At 37.0% G+C, this 17,113-nt stretch overlaps 1 protein-coding gene across 13 annotated transcripts in view; it reads left to right on the top strand.

Annotated features, from left to right (window-relative positions):
* The window catches only part of EVI5 (ecotropic viral integration site 5), a 122,786-nt gene that overhangs the window by 55,983 nt on the left and 49,690 nt on the right, over positions 1-17,113 (top strand). For 9 of the 13 annotated variants that reach the window (XM_067300927.1, XM_067300924.1, XM_013961354.2 and 6 more), the window contains 9 exons: positions 174-299; positions 1,116-1,259; positions 2,320-2,409; positions 2,521-2,618; positions 3,978-4,038; positions 6,059-6,112; positions 8,488-8,520; positions 9,080-9,226; positions 15,461-15,595. In XM_067300927.1, coding sequence (XP_067157028.1) covers positions 174-299; positions 1,116-1,259; positions 2,320-2,409; positions 2,521-2,618; positions 3,978-4,038; positions 6,059-6,112; positions 8,488-8,520; positions 9,080-9,226; positions 15,461-15,595 — 888 coding nt within the window. The remainder of the gene's footprint in view (positions 1-173; positions 300-1,115; positions 1,260-2,319; positions 2,410-2,520; positions 2,619-3,977; positions 4,039-6,058; positions 6,113-8,487; positions 8,521-9,079; positions 9,227-15,460; positions 15,596-17,113) is intronic. The other 4 variants (XM_013961358.2, XM_067300921.1, XM_013961356.2 and 1 more) reach the window with 4 other exon arrangements.

Here is a 17,113-nt window from a genome sequence, read left to right on the forward strand (position 1 = left end):
ACCCCATTTTAGTTTAGAAAACACTTTGCAGGATTTAGTATATACAAAAGTTTATTATAGTAACTAGTTATAAATCCCTTTAAAAAAAAAAAAAAAACTCCCAACCTCTCACTTTGATACAGCTTTACATTTGTCTACCATTTTCACTGTGCTTTTTTTAATTTTTAATATAGATGCCAGAAGAAGAGGCATTTTGTGTGTTTGTTAAATTAATGCAAGACTACAGACTACGAGAACTGTTTAAACCGAGCATGGCTGAGCTGGGCCTTTGTATGTACCAGTTTGAATGCATGATACAGGTACATACAAAATCTATTAAATTTTCTCTTTATTAATAAGGAACAATGGGAATTGCTGTTGGAGAGCAGGCATGTCTGTTGGCTGATAGGCTGGTCTCTGACAGTAGCTAGTTTCAGGACTTGAAAGTGAATGCATGTGGCTGTATGGCCTTCTCTTTAACCTTGGTCAGACAGTGACTGGCTTTAAACACTGAAACACAAGGATTTGTACTGTCACACTAAGCATATGAATGACTAATCCTTTTTGGGTTCAAGACTCTAAAAGTACTCAATTTATAGCTCCCCCCACCCCTTTTTAATGTAATTTAGAAGGTGCCCTCATGCACAGAATTCAGCAGCTCCCAGATCTGGCTTACGGAAGACTTGCTGCCAGGTCAGAATGACAGACAGGGGTTTGGGTTTTGTCATCTCCCTCTTTCCTTCCCCTAGGAAGTGATCCAATTCACTGGGGGGTTTGCCTAACGCATGCTCTGCTAAGACGTAGGACTCTGACAGTACCCTAGACCTCTCCAGCTGTGTCTCTGTAGCTGTTCTAGATGTGACTTAGGGAACTGCAAGCCTCTGATTTGCTAGCAAGATCAGGAAGTGTTTTTAGTAACTTGTGCTGTCTAGGGTAGAAATGCTGTATTCTCTACTGAACTTCTGTTGCATCGTTGTTATGATCAAAATGTCTCTCCTAATGCTGTGTTATGAAGCTATTCACTGATTCATCTCTACTGAATATTAATTTTTTTTTTTCCAGCTTTGTCAAAACCACACACAATAAAACTACCAGCAGAAGCTTAACATGTTGTTTTTTCCTAATCTTCTTTCCAGGAGCAGCTTCCAGAGCTTTATGTGCACTTTCAGTCTCAGAGTTTCCACACTTCTATGTATGCATCATCATGGTTTTTAACTGTATTTCTTACAACTTTTCCACTACCAATTGCAACAAGAATATTTGATATCTTTATGTCTGAGGTAACTACTCGATACTCATATGTTCCATTTCAAGAGTAGCTTTTAAAAAGCAGTTGTTTAGGTAGTGGTATAAATTCCATTCAGATGGGCAAATCTCACAGGTATTCTTGCTTTTTAGTCCTTATGCTTATTGGAGTATTTTGATAGGGGAAGATATCTGTGTGATAGCCTACCAAGGAAGAACAAATACATCTGTGCATGTATATCTTGTATATGTAACTTTGCACTGTAAGTGCATGGAAGAGTTATCAAATCTCCTGCATGTTCTGGATGCAATACCAATAGCATTTCATACAATTGGAACATCAGTTTCTCAATAATATAGTGAGCGGGTGGAATGAGGGTGGAAAGCAATGCTGCTTTCAAGCCAAAGTTAAAGCTCTGCGAGGATATACAGAACAGGAAGAAGCAGTGCTGCAAATTCTGCAGAACTATTGTCCAGAAGACAAACAGTAGCCAAACAAATGCATGTATTTATTTAGTGGCATTATCAAAATGACACCTAAGGCATGTTCAGAATTAGAGCTTCAAATGGTTGTAGCTGGTAACAAACCAAAGCCTGTTATTCCTCTACAATCTTCTTTTAGAAGACATCAAGTCAAAGGTGTATCCTTTCAGCTTACACTCAAATGTTCAAGGTAGTATACATGAGTCAAGCATTTCCTTGTATCGATTTAAGTAGTTTAACTGTGGTGCACCATGTCTGAAATTAAAATCTTTTTTGAGAAGTACTTTTTTTTTTTGGTACCAGATACTTAAAAACAAACAAACAACTGGATAAAAACTGATGTAGGGAAGACCTGTAGCTCAAGAGTTTTTTTTACCTCAGCTTCCCCCTCTGAGGAGGGTCTGGCAACTGTTTAGTAGCTCAGCCTGACTACTTAGGGCGAAATAAGGAACCCAAGACCAATTTGTTGTTTGCAGATTTTCTGTAGGGTTTTTTGGTTGTATGGGAACCTGGGTGAGCTCTCCAACAGTAGTAAATATTAGATTCATTATTGCTCTATACTGTTGACAATGCCATAAATAACTGTTGGGTATTTTTTTTAACTTTTTTCAGGGTTTAGAGATAGTATTTCGAGTAGGTTTAGCAGTTCTTCAGATGAACCAAGCAGAGTTACTGCAACTTGACATGGAAGGAATGTTACAGGTAAATTAAGGTTATGATAATCATAATAGATGTCTGAAATGTATGTGAAGCACATAAGTGTATGTTTCTTTGCAACTATTATATGTAATCTTGTGCTCTGATTGCTTTTAGCACTTTCAAAAGGTCATTCCACATCAGTTTGACAGTGGTCCAGACAAATTAATCCAAGCATCTTACCAAGTCAAATACAATGCAAAAAAGATGAAAAAGTAGGTATAACATTTTGAGAAAATAGATTATACTGTTGCTGAGAGTTGCTCTTTGTTTGTGTATCTTAAACTAAAATACTGAATAACTAGTTTAAGTTTTCCTTGTTTAATTTTTCTGGTTTTTATACTGTAAACAGTTAAAATTGAAGTTTTATCAGCCAGAGAATTCTTCTAAATTGGTATTTGCTATTTCCAAAATATAATAAAGCTATGTCTTGTGTATTAAAATAACCCTAAAAGTGCTTTTGAAAAAAGCTGCAACTTTTGTAAACAGGAGTTGAATAGAGCCAGTAGGCTTTTGTGAGGGCAAGTTGGGCAAGGGAGGTTAAATTTCACTGTGGTCGGGTCTTAATTCTTAAGACTTACCTTTTCAGGAACTGCAGAACTATTCACACAGTGTTAGAGAGTATATGTGAGCTAGATGAGGTCTGGTTAAAATCTAAATTGATGAAATTTTGTAATGCCATTAAGAATTGGAAAAAAAAAATTAGATTACCTGTACTTCTGCTCTTTTCTGCCTTTTGTAGATATATATATTTTGCTAAGTCAAGCTGCATACCTTGCCTTTTTCCAGGGTTAAGTTAGGCATTTCCTCCATTCTTAAGCTGGGCCCTTGGCTGTAGTACACAGTATATTCAGTGTTCTTGTGCTGCGGGTTGTACTTGGCCCTTGCAAGTTGAATTTACCCATCCTTCGGTCGGCAACCTGTAACCAATGCTGTACAGTGAGCAGTCCGTTTTATCTGAAACGGAAGTAGTAACAAAGTTTTCAGGGGATATGCTTTCTCTGACAGCCAGTATAAATGTATGCAGTTTAAAACCCTACCATTCTGAGTCTAAACACATCTACCTGGTCGCCCTCTGTAGAGACTCTGTATACCTCAGCTTACATTTCTTGTGTGGTTGCCACCCTTTCCATTGAGACAATTTTGTTGTTTGCTGGAGAAGGGCAAAAACTGGGTGGATTTAAGTTTTTTGTCTTGAATCTCTTTGCATTCTCCTGTTGTCCAAGCTCTGTTTTCCTTTGGCTTAATGTAGTGGGTTGGTTTTTGTATAATTACTGAGTTGTTATTGCAAAGTAGCTCCAAATCATCTGAGTATGTTATCAAGACTACACAAGCAGGCACCTGCACTTCAGAGTGCTGGTTCAGAGTCTGTTCATATCTACAGAAGTCCTTCTTCTGGTGTTTAAATTAGTTTTAATGTCCAGTCAAAATATTTACAGGAGTACACTGGCAACTCTCAAGTGGTTGGCTAAGCAGAGGAAATATCAATAATTTGTATCTGTTAGGTTTTTTTAGTTGTACTTTTAGACAAGTAAATTGTCTGAATTTTTCTAATCACTCTTTCTAATTTTTAGGTTAGAAAAGGAATACACTACAATAAAAACAAAAGAAATGGAAGAACAAGTTGAAATTAAAGTAAGGCTTAGACTCAACATATTTATTTCTGGAGCAATTTAATTCCTAGCTGTGGGTTACTTGTTTGATCTATGTCTGCAGTGGGATACGTTGTAACTGAGATCCCAAAGTCTCCTTTCAGCATTTGCATTTGGACTGACTGTTCATAAAGGACACTTTTATAGTGGAGTTTTTGAGGATTCTGGTGGGCTCAAGTAATGAAAGATCACAGGTAGAGACCTGCTGAACTTACAAAATGTTTGTTATTTTCTGCTGACTAAACCTTGACTACAGACAGCCTCTTTTGGAGGTTCCCAGTATGCTGTTTCAGATGTAGATGTCCCAGATGGGAGGCTTTGAAAAGCATGTTAAAGGAGAGCTTGATACAATGAAGTCATGGGAATGGTTTATCATTGATTTTGAGATCTTGATTTTTTTTCATGCGTTGGACCAAGGTTAAGTGTCTTCTGTTAGCAGGTTTTTGGTTTTTTTTTTTTCCTTTTGGAGCTTCTGCAATTGATACATAATGTGATAGACCTGTGAGTTGAGCTCTGTTCTGAGAAGTTTTTATTTCCCTTTTACTAACTGACCTACTTCCTATCTCTACTAATCATTGCATCTTTTTGCTTTCATGACACAAGCTTTTGCCCACCCTTGTTTCACTTTTATTTTTTTCGGCATGGTGTTTAATCTGGATTTGCTTCCTGCTTGTATGATGTTTTTTAGTGGGTTCCATGAGCAAAGGCAGGGGGAGAAGGGAGGCAGGAGTGTGCTGTGCAGAGCTTAGTAGAGGGAGTCAGAGTTACACCCACCCTTCCTTCTTCCTTTCCCCCGCTAGTCATTTTGCCTTCCAATATCATGTTCTAAGGTATTGTTTCTTCAGAAAAATTCAGTGACGTGCATTTGGGAGCCCAAAGGTGTTCCAAGCCTTTTTCCAGCAGTTTTTGTTATCTCTATGACAGCAAGACAGTCAGTGGCAGTATCTAACCTCTGTCAGGGACTGCTGTGATGGCTTTTCAGATTATATTTGCAGGTCTTAAAGGCCAACTCTATGCAAAATAGGAGGGAATAATACCCTTAAGACAGCTGTAACTTTCAATCTGAGGAATTTAACTGATGGTTGAAGCTCTTCCCTGCTGCTTAACCACCTCTTCCCTACCCTGCCTTACGAAAAAATGACAACAGCAAACAAAAATCCCCAAACCTCAGCAACCCAAAGCAGAATATTTACTGTCTGTTTCTAGGTCCCCTTTTGGGAAAGGGAGTCCTGACAATCCAAACTTAGGTGTGTAAGATTCAGCTAGCTGTTGCAATTTTTATAAAAAACAATTTGACTGACTCTCTAGGTGCTAAAAAGCTCTTATATTTTACAGAGATGAGAAATGAGCACGTTGAGTCTGCCTCTTACCCTGGCAGAATAAAGCATTGCTAAACTAATATCTGTGTGTCTATTCTTGTGGATACAGATCTTCTCTACTTGAATACTGACTGCTAAAATTTATAGAAAATGCATTAATAAAATGTGCTTTTTGGTTCAATTCTTTCTCACATTTGGAGCTGGTGAAGTAAATTCTCAGTATAATTTCTTGGAGATGAAATAAATATGATTATGTAATTTAACAGAAAGTATTGGGAGGAAAAGGAAAGCAACCTTGCAGCTCTCTTCCATGAGCACCTCCTAGTGCATTGGGAAGTGCACTTTCATGTCCCTTCGCCATGAGGTGAACTGCCTCCAGTCCTGTTGAAGAGGAGACTGTCAAGCCCAACAGTGTTATGTGGTTAAGCTCTGTGGTTCACCTGTGCACATACTGCTTTCATCTAACATATAGGCTTAATGTGTTGTCTTTGCTATACCAAGCTGTTTAAAACTCCTCTTGAGTTAGTACATCATAAAAAAGGATGTTAAAAAGGTGGTTGCAACTTATTTTCTGTTTATACTGATTTTTCAGAAGTGTGATAATGATCTGAAAGATTGTTAACTTGGCTTTTATCAGACTTTGAATTCATAACTTGAAACAATTCTGAATCGTTTCCCTTGTAGAGGTTACGAACTGAAAATAGACTCTTGAAACAGCGCATCGAAACATTAGAAAAAGTAAGTATGTTGGTGACTAGATTTAATTTATACTACTTTATTATAAAATTGCCATCAGTATATGAAATGGGAATCTTGTAACTATAGTTCATTAGGTTTTTTCTGCTAATCTGTGGTATTTACTAACAGTGCTTTGCCAAATAGCATGGCAATAACAGCCTAGCAATTAAGGTCACTGCTTATAAATGTTTAAATCCATTATGCATGGATCTTACTGAATGTATGAAGCTGAACATTTTGACATATGCCAACTTTTATTATACTGTTTTGTTTTTTTCCCTTAAGAATTAGAAGGGTGTCTTCAAAATACAAATGACTACATGAAATAGTGGGGTTCTTGAGTGGAAAAAAGGCTCTTGTGAGAGATTCCTTGCTTCTGGAAATCTGAAGTTACTACATAGGTTTATATAAGAGCAAACTGAACGACCTACCAGTGACCAGAGAAGCAGAGGTGAAAGCAGGTTATTTCACTGCTAATTAATACAACAGTAGAGGGCTGTTGCAACATTCACAGTCAGTATAGGAAGCCTGCTGCCTTTACGTTGTCTCGCACAGTTTTGTATTTTCCTAGAAATTGGGATATGAGGGAGGGAAGGGAAAGCTAAGTTATTTTTTCAAAGTTTAGTTTGGCATAAAGTTTTGTTAGGCTTCCTTGTAACTGGATATCATTTTCAAAGTATTCATCTAACTTGTTACGTTGCCAACACGCTGGCATTGCGCTCTGGCCCCTCCTCCTATATTTGGATCCTGTACTTCTGCAGCAGGTTGCATCGGAGCAAGGCTGGTCTAGAATGAAAACATTCTTATCTGTCTTGTCTGGCCATGTTAACTGTCTTTCTCCAAACGAAATTAAACACTTGTGAGTTGCAAACAGTTGTTCATGCCTCATGGGGAGGGAAAGGGCAGAGTTTCAGTTTGCAGTGACATAACTGAAAGGTGTCACATTTCAGATAATAAATCTGTTACAGTTTCTTGGAGAAACTGTCAAACTGTCAAATTCTAATTAATTGCAATTTCTGAGTGTCAGTTTGGAAGAAAGCACGTGATGAGGACACTTTGAGAAACAAAGTGGTGAACAAATATGTCTTTATAAACATCCTCATGTTTCAAATATTAGTGTTAGTAAAATTAATTGTAAAGAACAGGCTGTTTTTAAGAAGCTTGAGGCTGTAGTGAATCATTTCAGTAATTTTGCGGCATATTTATAATAGTAAATATCCATGTCTTATAATTAACTTGCAGAGAAGTTTTTTTGTGTTTTGTTTTTGAGTCAGGATGTCAGTGATAAACTGCTAGATGCTACAAATTCTATACTTAAATTTCAGAATGCATTTTCAGAGTATCTCAGTCTGATTGGGATTAGAACACTTCAAAATCAGATAATATTATCCATTAATGAGAATTTCTGGATATCATTATTGCAGCATCTGAAGAACAGATCATAAAGTGTGAACAAAAGTGTTCAGTTCTCCTATTACAGATTTGTTTTTTATGAATAACTCCTCATCCTAACATATGATTTAATTGTGATTTCTTTAGTGTGCCTTGATGAATTTCTTACCTTAGCTTCTCCCTCTAATTAATAGTTCTTATCAACCAGTTTGAACTTTAATGTTAATAGCAATTCCAAGGACAAAGATGGCTTAACTGTCTGCAAAGAGATATATTCTCTGTTGTAGAGTCTGCAGAAAACTATTGCTTTTAAGGGTGATAGGATGGAAATGAGACTTTCTGCACAGGACATTTAATGAACTTCAAGGAAACTGCAAGGAAAGAGAATATATGAACTGTTGATTGAGTTACTGCTAGAATTTACTAAAGCAAAATATTAACCCTCATGGTTGAAACTTTCTACTTTTCATGGCTGTTAGCTTGCACCATCTAACTTTCTTGCTTTATCTTTTCCAAAGCTTTAGTCCTGCATGAATGCCTCTGCGCTTAGTGGAGTTTCTAATGTGCTCAAATTATGCCTTCCTTTCATGTTGTGGATGGACCACAGATCACCTCTTGCATCCAACTACTAGATCATATCAGATAATGTGTTACTAACTTCTGCTGTTAAGGAAAGAAGGCTGTTCAGATAAAAATATCCCATCTTCTGTAGGTGAATTTTAAATGTTGTAAAGTCCAGCTTTGAGACCTTGTATCAATTGTTAAAATGTGTTAAATTGTTTTAAAAAGCCCTGCTTCCTAGGACTTTCAGGAAGAGTTGCCTTAATTTATATGAAGAGTTATTAATTTAAAAAGAGGCTGTACAGAAAGTGGGTAGAATTTGGGCGTTTCTTTTCCTTGCTCTTGATTTTTTTTGTTGCTTTTATCACTCCTTTGTTTTTGTTTTTCTTTTCCTTATTCCTATCTGAATTTTTCCTTTGTAGGAAAGTGCTTCCTTGGCAGATAGATTGATACAGGTATAGTCCTTTAGTGTTTTACCATATGACTTTGTTCCTACTCTAATAAAAGAAAATTCTGCTTTAATGCATGCATATTTGCATGTGTTTAAGAAATGTATCCCTACCTTGTTGATTTGGAAATAAATGCATAGCTAATTTCTTACTACAATTTGTTTAATTTTATATACTAAAAACATATAAACCCAATACCTGCACGTTATAATATTTTGCTAACGTGATGTAAACTTTTAGTACAAATTCCTGTTACAAATGTGTTCCACAGCATTGTATTAACAGTGAAATTGAATATTGCAAACTTAAATCTGTGCATGTACAAATGAGTAATATTGCATGAATTAAATCTTATTGAATGCAGGTACACCACTGAGCTTGCTAAAAGGATGCCAAACTTTAATAAAATACTAAAGCAGCTATTTAGTATCGCATTGTCCTGAAATTTTTTTGTACTTTATGCTGTTTGCAAAACTAATCTGATAAAACAAGTAGCTAAACATCACAAAGGCAGTCTTTCTTGGATCTGTCCTCAATTGCTTTAAAAAGAAAATTATGTCCTAAGGGACAAGTGACAAGGGCCCAGGAGGCTGAGGAAAACTACCTCATAAAACGGGAGCTGGCCACCATCAAACAGCAGAGTGATGAGGCCATTACTAAACTGGAGCAAGCTGAGAATACCATCAGGGAGCTCCAGCAGCAGCAGCAATGGGTAAGGAGCCTGGCAGCACCTCATCTCATGGTTTTCAATCACTTGTGTTTATTTTTCCTCCTCATGACACGGTCCCTATGCTGTCTTTGTAGATGCTTGTTTATTGTGATTTGCATTATTAAAATTACATAAATTGGACTAAAGGCTATTTTTGTCAGTTTTTACTGATAAAGATTAGATTCATAATCTTGGATAAACTTAAGTTATTTAAAAATGAAAAAGTAAGACCACCTTTGAGTAGCTCTTACTAAAAATCTAGCCATTGCTAATTGTGTCGCTTCACTCAATTTGAATTGGTTCATAATTCCTTTAGCTAGAGTCTAATGTAAGTCATTCCCTTTTGTGTTAACTTTTTCTACATACCCACTTTTTTTTCTAGCATTCTTAAATTCAGTTCTTGCAAAACAAATAGAAGGGGATTGACCCTTGGTTTGGAGTTGCAGACTTAATAAAAGGTGTGGGTTTTGATTTTGTTTTGTTTCAGATAGAGCAGAAAAATAACTGTCTTTAGCAGCCATATCTAGTAATGTGCTTATGTTAAATGTGTTTTAACTTGTGTAATGTGCAAGACTTCAGAGGATTATTGTGAGACTGAAGTTGCTTCATCTAAGCTGCTTGCAAAGTCCTGATATCTTGTCCTGAGAGAGAGAGATGCAATTTATGCAGTCTTCATTTGCTGAATAAACTATGCACTAGCAGTGCTGACGTGCATATGCTCATATTGCTTTAAACAAGTGGTATCCAGGTGGTACTTTGAAGCTCTGGGCACTTCGAGTTTGTGATTAAAAACACAACTTTAAGAACTCCAGCTTACTGCAGCTGCTTACTAAAGATGATGTAAGTTTGGTTCACACTTTCTCCACCAAAGCTCTGGCAATACTTGTGTATCTTCTTGGAAGATGGAGAACAGATTTTGCTAGACTGAAAAAAAAAAAAAATCATTTAACTGAAATTCAGCTTTACGGAAATGGTGTATTATGTTTAATGCATTTCAGCATGCAAATGGTGCATATTCTAGAATAGTCACAGGGACCTTTATCATAATTAAGTGATCTGTGGCTCTATAACATCTAATGTTGCTTTTTATTTTATTTTTTTTTATTTGAAGAAATTATGATTGAGAGAGTTGGGGATGTTCTAATGTTGCTTTCCAGACTTTTTGATATGTTGTAATCCTTCAAGTGAAATAAAACGAAATGTTTGTAGACTGGGTAGCCATTTGTTTTACTGTCTGATCACCATAGTATACCTGTTTTTGGACTGTGTTTTTGGAGACAGCCTAGTGACACTGTTACTAACGTGTTTAATTACAAGTCACAAAACAGGACTAAAATGCCATGTTAAAAATTCAGCTTGGGAATTCATGCTCAAATTTAACTTGCTGAACTATGTTTACCTGTTAATTGATGGGCAGTAAGACTTTGAAAGCTAATGCTTTGAGCTGTGCAGCTTGGCTAGGTATGGGAACTGGTCCTGAGCAAACCTGTGGATAACAACTGTCCGGATTGGAGCTGTGAGGACAGGAGCTGGGGCAGATATTGCAGGAGCGGGGAGAAAGCAAAAAGCGAGAGTAGGCAATTAAATTAAGAGCCTCACTTCCTAACGTGCATGCTCCCAGCCTTGCTCTCCTCCACGTGCATGTGAATATGGCTATAGGAGAGAGCCTGGCTTGGAGCTAAGGTTGTAAACTCATACAGCTACAGAGGGATTTATGCTTAGTAACTGCCTAATTTTGGCAGTGTAAAGAATTATACTGTGTTATTGGAGACGGTCTGAATTAACTTAATGTGGTGAAAGGTGTTGAGATGGTTTGGATTAATGGTTCCCTAGCTGCTTCTGCATTAGTAAGATTTGTATTTGAACAGCTTTTTAGCCTTTTGTTCCCAAGCATGGGAATAGAAGCAAATGTAAACATGGTGAATGCATTCAGGGCTCCACCTAGTGGAAATCTTTGAATTTTGGAATTTTACTTTGGTAGAATACACTGGTAAATCTTTTTGCCATTTTCTAATGGCAGTTGCTTTGCTCTTGGTAATACTTGTCTTCAGTGTTGTCTTATGAATACTTCCTTTGCTGCTTTTTCTCCAGTGATTTCAGTTTGCTTATTGTGATTATTAAAAATGATTGCACAGTGGATTTATGCTAATAAATGGTTTATGGTTTAACTGTGCTTATTTAAAGGTACAGTGTCTATCATATGTTTCATAATCTACATCTATTCCAATCTTGAGTCCTCTGTCTCAGCATGATATAAACTGTAAAGTTTGGGTATGAATTGGAATTTCTGAATTATCAAAAAAACTATCAAAGGATACTTGCAGCTGCCTCTTGGTTCTTTTCAACAGCACCATGATTTTTAGGAGAAAAATCTAAATTCATGAGGCAAGAGAAACAAGAGTTGACTTCATATTTTTGCTACCAAAGACGACCTCTCTAATATTTCAAAGGAAGCTAGCTGTATCCTTTGGGGGGGGGGGAGTATTTGTATTTAAATACTATCCAGGGTTTATGCTCACTGTTCTGTGAGATTTGATTGCACAGGATAAAGTGGGACAGTTCAAGATAAATATTGAAGGTGCCTCTGGGTTGGAGGGGTGGGGGATTCTCCTTGCAGCACTTCTCTGAAAGGCTGAACGTAGAGGTGGGTACAAGAGTATGCCTTTGACAGAAGGCCAACTCCAGAAACCCAAATTACATGCGATCTTACTTTTGCCTGTGTTGAAATGCTTGTAGGGAGTTTTGAATTGAACCAGAATGACTTTGTTTTAGGTTTCTTGAGTCTAGTTGGGGAAGTTCTTGTTAACATTTTGTTCCTTATTTAAAGGAAGGGAAGGTCTGCTGTATTTTTTTTCTCCTAGATGACCTGAAAATAGTGCTAATGCACATATAATGAAGATTTTATTAAATCAAATGTATTCTACATATTTCTAAATACATTTAAGACTATTTGGGAATGGGGAGAGAAGTTGAAAATAGTAAGGTTTGAAACTTCATAATTAATTTTACTTTGAATGCAAACTTTCACATCCTAATAGAGAATAACTAGGTCAGTGCAAGCTTTTTAAAAGCAATATAACCTGTAAAGTTCTATTAAGTTGCAAACGAGGGAGAAAGAAATAACTGTAAAGCTAAGAGCATGCTTCAGTGCTCCGGGAGCTCACAGGTAGCAGCTGTGCCAGCCAGAACAACTGCTTTAGCTACCCGAACGTTTGCCTGAAAGAGAATGGTAATGATTTTGTTTTACCTGGTGTGTCAAATCTTTAAATATAGAAATTTGCCGAAGGCTTCTGGATGCGGTTGGTAACCAAAAGACTAAGAGGAAGGTGGTTTCTTCCCTGTAGTGCTAGTAAACTAAGAGCTGCCTGGGGGAAGCTGTGCCTGACCGCAGCAGGGCCCAGCTGGTTTTGTTCCAAAGCGTGCGGAGAGGGACTGTGTCAGAGGCCGGGGTAGTTGGCCCCTGCTAATGTACCCCGATAGTTATACTCTGAGGGGCCTTCTCTTCTGCTGTGTGTTCTTGTTTTGTTGGGTTTTTTTACAAAAAAAAATTTCTATTGGGTTCATAAAAGTGAAAACTCTGGGATTTCTTCCAATGAAATACATCTCTAGAGCACAAATCTCAATCTTTCTCAGTGATATTTTAGTTTTTAGTGATGAGCCAATTCTTCAGTCTGAATATTTGAGAATCCAGTCTGATATAAGAGCAAATTCAGGCAGCAAAAATTGCTTTACACCTTATTTTTAAGAAAGCTCTCCAAAGTAAATGTTACATGAAGACAAAACTGAACGGACTAAACATCCAGATGGGAAGCGTATGTATGTTGTGAGGCAATTTGTGGCCATGTATTTGGTTATCTTCATGGCAACACTATAAAGTGCAGTTTCTTTTTAGGAACAGATGCCAGAATGACTGATACTAAGGAGCATAATAACTAATCTGGGAAGTATGTGCTTGTAATGGAGTGTTGCAACCTTGTGGAAGACTTAATTTTACAATGTACTTTTTTATTAAGTTCTAATTTGCTACCAAAAAGCAGAAAATATAACTACTTTATTTAGCAAAGCACTACAGCTAGTTTTTAAATGCATAAAGTTAGCTGGGCAGCTGCTGAATGATCCTTTAGTTGCCCTTCAGTATAGAGTACTAGGAAGGCACTTTGTGATGTACATAACTCCATGTAGTAATCTGGAGTCAGCCAGAGTAACAGAGAGACTGAGACTTGACCGCTCCTGATGAGACTTTAACATCTAGGGGGTGTTGGAAAAACACATCCAGTTGTGTGAAGCCAAGCAAGGATTTGCTTCCTTCAGAAGCAAGTGGCTGTAGAACCACACTTTTAGTACTGTATAATACAGAGGCATCTGTTCAACACATGCTAAAGCAAAGTGGTACTTCTGTGGCTAAAACATTTAGCTGGTAATTGGAAATCTGGATTCCCACTGCTATTTATTAATTTATTTTGTCACAAATCCTAGGGCTTGAGGCAAACATAAAAGCAAAGGCTTTTACTAAATATGTCAGTCCAAAAAGTGAAATTTTGAACTTTTTGACTATAAACTTATTAATTTTGGTAGCTTTGTATAACATAAGAACCATCCTTGACCTGTTAAGGTTTTTTTAAAGAAGCAAAAATCCTAGCTTTGAATTTCTGCAAGTTTACTTTTAAGTTTGTTTTGATCTTGGCTGTACTTTTTTGCCAGTCTATCAAGACTAATTTTTAAGTTTGTTTGTGATTAAGTAGATAAATGCCCCTAATATATTCCTTAGGCAGGTTAAATTTAATGACAATTAAAAATTGCGTAACTTGTGCCTATAACTGGCTAAATAACTTACCTTCTTACCCTCCCAAATACTCATTATTTGACAAATGTCAGTTAAGTTTTTGAGGTTCCCAAACTGGCTATAGTACACTTACATATTGTTGTAAAATTAGGATATATTTAAGTAATTCTTCAGACTGCAGTTTCCTCTGTTTCCTAGAAAGTCCAGGAGGAGTTCTTGCCCAAAGAAAGTGCCCTGCGTTTGTTCTTGTTTCATTCCCTATCTGGAACAAGAAAGTGAGAGTCCATCTGTCTTGCTGTGTGCATCATGGATAAACTTGTATAAACAGCCAGGGAAGATCAAAGAGCCGTTGCCCATTCCCTGCCTCTGCGTGGTGTTTCATGTGCTGGTTATGCTCCCATATGGTGTGAGGCAGTTGTACAAGTGCATCAGCATAGTCCACCCTTCTCTTTATGTTCAAATCAGGGCTACCTCCACCCCTTGCTGAGGCAAAGTCATTATGGAATTTGAAAATAATATAAATAAAGCTAGTCTGGTATAGGGGAAAGTTTAATATTAAGTATGAACATCAGTGACCAATATTATGATTTTCTTTGTACATTAACAGCATTCCCTGTGTGTTCAGCTATAGAGTTAAGATGGGCATTTAATTTTTTTTAATGGATAGTCTCAGTGAAACTAAAGGCTTTATGCAAAAGCTGTATTTGCCTTTTAATGCTTTGTGTATATCCCCTCCCTTATAGCTCCCTGTCAAACTATATCCTGCATATTTAAAGAAATATAATTAAAAAAAGTAACAGTAAACTTCAGCTGAGTTAATGTGCTGAAATTGTGTTGTGCTTTAAGTCATGAAGAAAGGTACAATTGGCATATAAAAGTGTTAATAAAAAAAAGTGTAGTTACATGTTGTATATCCTTCTTTTGTCCTATTTGTCTTCAGTTTGTGCATTAAAGGTCAGGGAAGAAGGGGGAAAACCAAAGTGACAGTACATTAAAGCATGTGGGGCTTACCTTAAACCCAAGGCTATAGAATGTTTGAGCTGAATCGAAGTTTAACTGTGATTAGGATCAAGGGTGATATTTGCATTATGCAAATAACTAGTCTTCCCCAAACCTCTGTGTTTCTGCATATCACAAAATAACTACAGATATTTTAAACTCTTCAGTCTATAAAAATGAGGAAAAGTGAGGTATTTCTCATCACTAATAGTAGGGGTCTCACTTTGGTCTTACACATTTGGCATTTATGCATTAGGATTTTATGCATTAGGACTCCTGTTTTTAGCAGTCTGGGCATGTTAGTAGACCTGTATAAAGTGAGCTCTTCTGTTGATCTTAAGCTAGTAATCTTAATCTTAAGCATTTGAATTTAATTTTCACTCCAAATCTGGCACATAAACCCCCTTTCAAATTGTCTGTGCTTCATACTAAATGTATTTCTGCAAACTTTGTAGCATAAATGCAGTTCACGATACAGTGAAGACTTTGTGCTACAGCTGGAAAGAGAGTTGGTCCAAGCCAGGCTGAGTGAAGCTGAGTCCCACTGTGCCCTGAAGGAGATGCAAGATAAAGTTCTAGAGATGGAAAAGGTAAATCAAACACGGAATCCTCTGTGTAAAATAGCACTAGAGGTGGAATTCAGGTCCTTGTAATTCTCTGCCTAACTCTACTCTGGAATCTTGTCATCTTTTTCATAATTGCAGGCTGCTTTTCAAGCCTGAAACCAATATAGCAAAACCAAACGATGTTAAGAACAGGTCACTTGTCTCCTGTTCCTAAAGCCCACTGCAGTGGAAAACTTGGATTCTGGTGAAGTCTTCACAGTAAATATCAATTGTTTCAACATAATATCCTTCAGCAACAGCAACAGACTTAGGGTAGGGATTGAGGTGGTGTGAAATGGAATAATGTTTGGGAGAGAAAACACTTTCAGTGTTCGTGTTCCCAGGTCTTGTAGTTCTGATTCTCTCCCAACTCTCCACATTACGGGCTGGGAAAAAATCTCAACTCTTCAGTATCAAAATCTCTAACTTGGGTGCCAGCCAAAGCCATATCTGACAACTTACTAAGGCCAGAGCTCCAGCTGTACTCAGACCAGCTGTCAAACATTTACCTTCCTTTGAAGAAAAACTTGACTGTAAAATAAAATAGAAAAATACTAACTGACCTAACACAAGGCATGTTCCTCCCATCATATTATATTGGCTTGGGAAATTGCTTCCTCTTGCAAACTTTAGAGTTATATACTCAAGAACTGACCAGAACTTATTGGTTAATTAAAATAAGTTAAAATCTTGACTCCAGTGAGTTAATCAAATTATCCGAGAGGCTTGATAGGAATCTGACAGGCTAGTAGGGTGGTAGCTCTCAATATACTGAACATCAGTAAATTCAACATCTAAAGTGTTGCTCAAAATTCAATGAGAGAATGCTTTTTTTATTTAACCTTCTTCAATGTGAAGGTAGCCTATACTGAAAACTTAAATATGAAGAATATCTGGAGAAGGGGGGGAAACAATGTAATGGGCAAACCTAGGTGGGAAGTAGTATTCAGTCAGTCATAACTGAATCAGGCACATGAGAAATGACTGAAGTAACCCCCAAACTCCTGTAAATCCAGCTCTTTGCTGCTGTTATACTGGTGTGCCCTGTAACCTGAGAAAACTTTTCTTGATAACCCAAGACTTGCATGAATGTGCTGACATTGATGTAAAAATACAGGAACACACCTTATCACATCTTACTCTTGCCAAAACTTACAGTTCATAATTGGAAACATTTCAGAGATACTAATAATTGATTGTCTCTAGTTCTCATAATGCTAATCATGTACTTCATTCTCCGCTTTCAAAAAAATCTGGCTGCTGTCACAATATTATATATCCCCAAAATACTTGATAATTACTACTGAAAAATACAGTAAAGTGATAAAGCACAGTTCAACTTTGAGTATTTGACCATTTAAACAATTGATAGAGCTCAGTGTAGGGAAACTGTAGTTTAGATAGGCTATATGTCCTTTTTCTCCCCCTGTGTTTCTTTCCCACACTCTCATACGTCATCATTATTTTACTTTCTCCAGGTCACTCCTGCTGTAACATGTTTCT

This window comes from Apteryx mantelli, chromosome 8, assembly GCF_036417845.1.
Source record: "Apteryx mantelli isolate bAptMan1 chromosome 8, bAptMan1.hap1, whole genome shotgun sequence".
Taxonomy (NCBI): domain Eukaryota; kingdom Metazoa; phylum Chordata; class Aves; order Apterygiformes; family Apterygidae; genus Apteryx; species Apteryx mantelli.